General features: G+C 37.4%; 1 protein-coding gene across 1 annotated transcript; it reads right to left on the bottom strand.

Annotated features, from left to right (window-relative positions):
- Nucleotides 1–260: 260 nt before the first annotated feature.
- On the bottom strand, nt 261–7,044 carry FAM177B (family with sequence similarity 177 member B). Its single transcript, XM_044674965.1, has 4 exons — nt 6,877–7,044; nt 5,274–5,340; nt 832–929; nt 261–443 (listed from the first exon to the last, which is right to left on the bottom strand). The coding sequence occupies exons 1-4, from the start codon at nt 7,042–7,044 to the stop codon at nt 261–263; spliced, it is 516 nt and encodes a 171-aa protein (XP_044530900.1).
- Nucleotides 7,045–7,355: the final 311 nt, after the last annotated feature.

Genomic DNA, 7,355 nt, shown 5'->3' with positions numbered 1-7,355 from the left:
TCACCATTGTTCTTTGCTACTTATATCCCAATGATATAAAGGGGCTGCCATTGCCTTCTCCCATTATTTCCCTTCTCCCAAGAGCTAAAGGGTCGTAAATATTTCTCTGATTATAATCTACAACTACCTTGTGTTTGATAATGGGAACTTGAGAAATATTCAGGTCATTTGATAGGCTTGTAGATGCTTTCTGGGGGTCTGTTGTTGTGGCAACTGATGATTAAGAAACTGGTATAAGGAAACCCAGCTGCTTTTTTCTGTCATGGACTGGATTCTGTCAATTTTCCCACATTTGTTAAGGTTTCCTGGGGAGTAAAGTCCACTGTAGTCTTCTGTTCATTGGTGCCATACTGTTTGCCATTAATATCTAAGTGCTGCTTTTCCTCCGAGACCTCTGTTGACAGGGCCTTTGAGTCATCTTCTTCAACTTGCTCATCATTCTCCTGATAGATAATGAAACAGAAAAAAATTGCTGTCCCACATTACATTCCTCCCTGGTTCCTGCTTCTCCAGTGTAGACTTTGTGAGTAGATAATTTCTTAAATCCTTCCCCATCATCTCCCTTGCTTCCACTGATGGTCTATCCCACAGATCTTCAGCTACCCCAGTGAAAGAGGAAAAGGAAGTGGGAAAAGGTACTTATTTATGTATAGTAGTAAGAGGAATTGGAAGAGAAAAGTCTGACTGTGTAAGGTTAGAAAACTGTGGGGAAAGAGGATGAACACTATTAAAACAATTTTAAAAATTCTCCACCCAGTCTTGCTGGTTTAGACTAGAATCAACCAAACTTCCCATGTCAGCACCTGCATTAGCTATTGAGATGTTGCATACCTGATTTGAGGTTCTGTAGTATTCATTTAACAAATACTGATATTTGGGCTCGTCAAGTCCAAAGAAAGTGGCTAATTTCCCACCTAGGAATTCACATGCTACAAGAAAACAAAAAAACAACAACAACAATAACAAAAGAAAAAAACAGTAGAGTTAGCAGGATTCATAAGGTTGGAAGCTTTGAGTGTTTGAGGCTAAAGGTTTGAAATTACATAGAAGAGATGAACCAGTTCTCAGAGAAGAATAATTAATTCTTTCCAGTGCCTTCCAGGGCTCAAAGGAACTTTCCGAGATCATTTTATTCATCCCTACTTGATATAGTATAAAATTTTTTTTAAAATTTAACTTAAAAACTTTTTTCAATTACATGTAGAAACAATTTTTGACAACAGTTTTCTGACATTTTGCTTTTTAGATTCTCTCCCCTCCACCCTTCCCACTTCCCTCCCTTCTCCGAGTTGATAAATAGTCTGATATAGGTTATACCCATACTTTCATGCAATACATATTTTCATATTCCTAATGCCTTGACAGAAGACACATATCACATATACAATTAAAAAAAAAACTCAAGAAGGAAATAAAGTGAAAGATGTTATGCTAAGATCTGCAATCAGATGCCAACAGTTCTTTCTGTGGCAGGGATAGCATTTTTTATCATGAGTCCCTTGGGATTATCTTCAAATTCTGTTTTGCTGATAATGGTTTAGTCCTTCACAGTTGATCATCATACAATATTTCTGGTTCTGTGTACACTTGGTTCTACTTACTTCACTTTGTATCAGTTCATATAAGTCTTCCCAGGTTTTTGTGAGTTTATCCTGCTCATTGTTCCTAATAGCTCAATAGTATTTCATTATAACCATATACCACAACTTCTTCAGTCATTTCCCAGTTGGTGTCAATATAGTTTTTTTTTTTTATTTTAAACCCTTAACTTCTGTGTATTGGCTTATAGGTGGAAGAGTGGTAAGGGTAGGCAATGGGGGTCAAGTGACTTGCCCAGGGTCACACAGTTGGGAAGTGTCTGAGGCCGGATTTGAACAATATAGTTTTTAAAGATGCAGCAAGGCATGGCGCATGAGTGCTGGGCTTGAAGTTAGGAAAAGCTGGATTTACATCCTGCTGCTGACTGTGAATACTTAGGTATTATCAGAAATACAAAGATCCAAGACAATTCCAAAAGATACATGATGAAAAATGCTATCTACCTCCAGAAAAAAGAATTGATGGAGCCTTAATATGAATCAAAGCAGACCATTCTTTCCTTTATTTTCTTTGTGACTTTAAAAAATTAGTCTTCTTCCATAACATGATCAATGTGGAAATATATTTTGCATGATGGCACATGTATAAACTAGATCAAATTGCTTCCCATCTCAAGGAGGTGGGTGGGAGGAGAAGAGAGGGAGAGAATTTGGAACTCAATATTTTAGGAAATGAATGTTAAAATTGTTTTTAAATGTAATTGGGAAAAATAAAATGTATTACTTTACTGTCCATCTTAGATTCAATGCTATGTATTGATTATAAGGCAGAATATTTACACCTTCTATCATGATTGGTAAAGTCTAGGCAATAGGGGTTAAGTTATTTCCCCAGGTTCATATAGCTAGGAAGTATCTGAGGTCAGATTTGAATCCAGGACCTCCCAGCTCTTGGCCTGGGTCTCAACCCACTGAGCCAACTAACTACCCCCTAAAATATTACATTCAAACAAAATTTAATCCTGCTGCTGATGCCTACAAGTTATGTGACCTGGACAACTAAGCCACAGTTTCCCCATCTATAAAATGTGAAGGTTGGACTAGGTGGCCTCAAAGGTCCCTTGCAGCTCTAAATCTATGATCCCACATGATTTTAGAAGTTGAAGACCAAGTGTCATTCTGTACTGATACAAGGAGTTCCTCACCATTGGCTCCCTACACTAATGAAATCACAGATCTAGGAAAAAAAAAGATGTTATATGGATACAAATAATTAGATTACATCTAATAATAAAATTTATGTTGCTTTTAAGGTTTATAAAGCACTTCCTAAGCTTCCAAATTAAATTTGCCTTGGGGGCAGGTAGGTGGCTCAGTGGATGGAGAGCCAGACCTGAAGACAGGAGGTCCTGGGTTCAAATATGGATCCAGATACTTTCTAGCTGTGTGACCCTGAGCAAGTTGCTTAACCTCCATTTCCTAGCCCTTGCCACTCTTCTGTCTTAGAATTGATACTAAGACAGAAGATAGGTTGTTGTTGTTTGTTTTTTTTTTAAAGGACAGTGATAAACTGGAGAGCATTCAGAGGAAGGCAACTAGGATGGTGAAATACCTTATGTTTCTGCCATATGGGGATTGAAAGATTGGTTTAAAAGAATTGGAGATGTAGTTGTGTGACCTTTGGCAAGTCATTTAATCCCCATTGCCTCACCCTTACCAATCTTCTGCCTTAGAACCAATTCAGAGTGTTGATCTAAGACTGAAAATAAGGGCTTAAAAAAACCTAAATTTGTCTCACAAGTTTGCGAGGCAAGTAATGAATGAATTATTAACTCCATTTTATATATGAGAAAACTGAGACTTTGAGAGGCTACATAACTTGATTGCGGTCACATAGCTAGTAAATATCTGAAACAGGACTCAAACCGGGTCTCTTGATTCCAAATGCAGCTCTGTTTTCACTGCTCCCTCATACATCAGATCAAATGGATATATCTTTTATTCACTTGAACAGCCAATTATCAAACGTGTTCAGCACCCACTTGCATCAGGCATTAGAGATACAGATATGTAATATATTCATGTATAATGGATTATATAGATAATATAAATTTATGATATATATAATGTGTATTATATGCAATATACTATAAATATAAATATTTTATAAATATATAATAACATATAATAATATAAATAAACATAAACTATAAATATAAATAAAGAAACAATCCCTCCTGTAAGAGAGCTTACAGGCTACATATTTTTAGAATAATAATAATAATAGGTAACATTTATATAATGCCTAATCCTGTGCTAAGTGTTTTACTTAGCACAGCAAGTAAGATATCTTATTTGATTCTTACAACATCCCTGGGAGGCAGGTACTTTTATTATCCCCCTTTTACAGATGAGGAAACTGAGGTTATGTGTCTTGCTCAGGATCACACATTCAGCCAACAAGTGTGTAAGGTTCAATTTGAGCATGAATTTTCCTGATTCTCAGCCCAGGCTCTCTCCACTGTGCCCCCCTAACCACCCAAAACACTTCCAGAGAAAGTTCTCCATCTTACCCAATTACCCATTCCAGAGCTGGCAACTATATGAGTAAGGTAGCTCTTTTCCTGGCAAAGGTTAAGTCACTTTCTTCTTCCCCTGTCCTCAGGCAAGATGGGGAACAAGAAGATAGGGTTACTCACCTCAGTCCTTGGTAGGTTTAAGGTGCAAGGTTTAAATTCAATGGAAAGCAAAATAGAAAAGAAGCTCTAGGGTTTTTCAAAATGGAACCAGGATTCTAAGTTTCACTATAATTTTAGTATCAAGGTGATCTTGATAATATTTTATGTGGCAGGTACTTTGTTAGCCTAACTAGATTATAAATTGCTATAGACCATACTTCTATTGCAATATCTGTCACTGAATGATGTCTGCCAGTAAAGTGATATCTAGCCAAATAACAGAAGCTTAATAAATAAATATAGAATGGCAATTTTTAAAATGAAAATGAAAATCTTAGAGTTCTATTTCACTTTCAGATTTTCTAAGGAATCTCCTTTCCCCCCTATCCCTCCCTTTCTGTCTCTCCTTTCTCTGTCTCTCTGTCTCTCTGTCTCTTTCTGTGTCTCTCACACACACATTTTCTCACTATCTTCTCTCTGTCTCTGTCATTCTTTCACACACACAATAGCTCTGTCTCTGTCTCTCTATCTTCCTCTCCACTTTCTCTTTGTTTCTGTCTCTCTCTCTCCCTCTCTCTGTCTCTCTTTCTCTCTCTGTGTCTCTCTCCTTTCTCTCTCTGTCTCTGTCTCTCTGTCTCTCTCTCACACACACATACACATTTTCTCACTATCTTCCTCTCTCTGTCTCTGTCACTCTTTCACACACAATAGCTCTGTCTCTATCTTCCTTTCCACTTTCTCTTTGTTTCATTCTCTTTCTCTCCTCTCTCTCTCCCCCCTCTCTCTGTCTCTCTTCTTTCTCTCTCTCTCTGCATCTCTCTCCTTTCTCTTTCTGTCTCTCTCTGTCTCTCTCTGTCACACACACGCGCACACACACACACACACACACACACACACACACACTTTGAAGACATATTCAACTGAAACTTATTGATTGTGATCATTTTTAGGGGAAAAACAACTCAAGGTAATGGCCAAGGCTTCAGTTATTCTAAGTCACAATTTGATCCATTTCAGAAAGAAAGGAATCTTAAAGAGTTAAAATGAAGGCACTTACTGGAAAATGAAGCACTCACTATTTGTACTGCCCAAAATCGTAGGTAGGGCCCCCATGGAAGTTTAGACTGAAAACCAACAAAGAAAGCAAGTTGTACAATGAGTAACCGAAAGGTTGAAGGTTACAGAGAACTATTTCTTGTAGAGATTTCAAAATGCTGCACAACAATAACTGAAATATACATAGGATTTGAACTTGGGTTTGCTTAATCTTTACTCTTTCTACTATGTCATAGTGCCTTTCTACAACCAGAACAACTCCATAGTGAGTAGTTCTCATTATCATTTAACAAATAAGAAAACTAAGGATCTGCAAATAATTAAATGATTTTGCTCATGACACAAAGAAATGGTTGTAGCGGATAGAGATTTTCCCACTCATTTTATTTTTATATATTTCATGGATCCTTTTTTTTTTTTTTTTAAGCCCTTACTTTCTGTCTTAGTGACAACTCTTAAGACTGAAGGGCAGGGGCTAGGCAAATGGGATTAAATGACTTGCCCAGGGCCACATAGCTAGGAAGTGTCTGAGGCCAGATTTGTACCTAGGTCCTTTTGACCAGGGATGGGCAAGGTATGGCTCTCGAGTCATATCTGACTCTTTTGAGGGCCAGATATGGTTCTTTCTGCAGGAGCCATAAAGTCAATATTTTCAGGCGCTGTTACAGGAGCGCACTGTGAGCACTGTACGGCTCTCACGAAATTACATTTTAAAAAATGTGGTGTTTATGGCTCTCACGGCCAAAAAGGTTGCTGACTCCTGCTCTTGACTCTAAGCCTGTCTCTATCCATTGTGCCACCTAACTGCCTCTAACTGATCATTTAAAAAAATAACTTCAATATCACACCGTCTCCCATAATAAAATGCTCTATTCTCTAGGCAGTGATCGACTTTCTATGTGTCATGAGCCCCTTTGACACTCCAGTGAAGCTGGTGAACACTTTCTTAGAATAACATTTTTATATTATTAAAGGAAATGCTAAATTTTAGTTAGAACTTAGCAAAAATAGAGATGTGATTTTTTCCACCATTCAGATTCACAAATCCCTTAATATCTAGTCCATAGGTCTCAGGTTAAAAGCACCTTTGTGAGAGCAAAATCTCATATGAGCTAATCTAGCACAGTAGTAAATCAGGAGAAAAACTAAGTTTAAATCTTGTCTTTCATACTTAAAAAGCAATGTGATCAGAGGCAAGTCACAACTTTCTGAGCTTCAATTTTCTAATCTATAAAGTGAGCATAATACCACTTATTTCATAGAATCGTTGTAAAGACCAAATGAGATAATATAATATTTATGTGACATAATATAGTAATATAAACAAGGCATGTGTTTCACGTTTATATTTACAAACTATTCAATGCACTATTAAAAACCAGGCTAACCAAATTTGGCCTCAGATACTTCCTAGCTGTGTGATCCAGGGCAAGTCAAGATACCTACCCCTTACCACTCTTACTGATATTTAAAATCATTTCTAAGACAGAAGGTAAGGGTTTAAAAAAAAATTCAAGCTCACCCCTCTTACTGGTTTGGCAAATGACTAACAGGAAGGTGGATAATCCCTTTACCTGTCACTAATATGGATATACTGAACTCACAATATCAAGTGCTGGAGTATTCTTGAATTCTTCTTTCTCTTCTTCTTCTTCTTCTTCTGTGCTATGTTCTTCCATAGTGTCGCCATTTGCAAAGTAGATTATCCTTTTGGGGATAGTTCTTTTGGTAGCTTCCTCCTTCTCCAGTCCTGGCTGGCTTTTGGACACCATCTTCCTTCCCCATAAAAGAAAAAAACAACTGGTAAAGTGAGTAGATGAGAGGAGCCTTTCGTTTATTTACTCATAACAAGGATAAGGGGCATTTAGCCCAGTGCCATGTAACTTGTAAATTCTTCATAAGTATCTATGAAAGATGTCTAGGCAAAATAGTGGACTAAAGACGGTTTGGCTGTGTATTATGGTTTCATTAATTCCTCAAATCCAGGAAGAGTCAAGTCCAGATCCCCCTCAAAATGGAAGACTCAGAATGAGGTAAGTTGTTTTTTAGGGCTATCCTTTATTGGGCAGTTCTTTATTGGGCC

This window comes from Gracilinanus agilis, chromosome 4, assembly GCF_016433145.1.
Source record: "Gracilinanus agilis isolate LMUSP501 chromosome 4, AgileGrace, whole genome shotgun sequence".
In the NCBI taxonomy this organism is placed as follows: Eukaryota; Metazoa; Chordata; class Mammalia; order Didelphimorphia; family Didelphidae; genus Gracilinanus; species Gracilinanus agilis.
The sequence above is the reverse complement of the archived record's forward strand: the minus strand, read 5'-3'. Positions and strand labels throughout refer to the sequence as shown.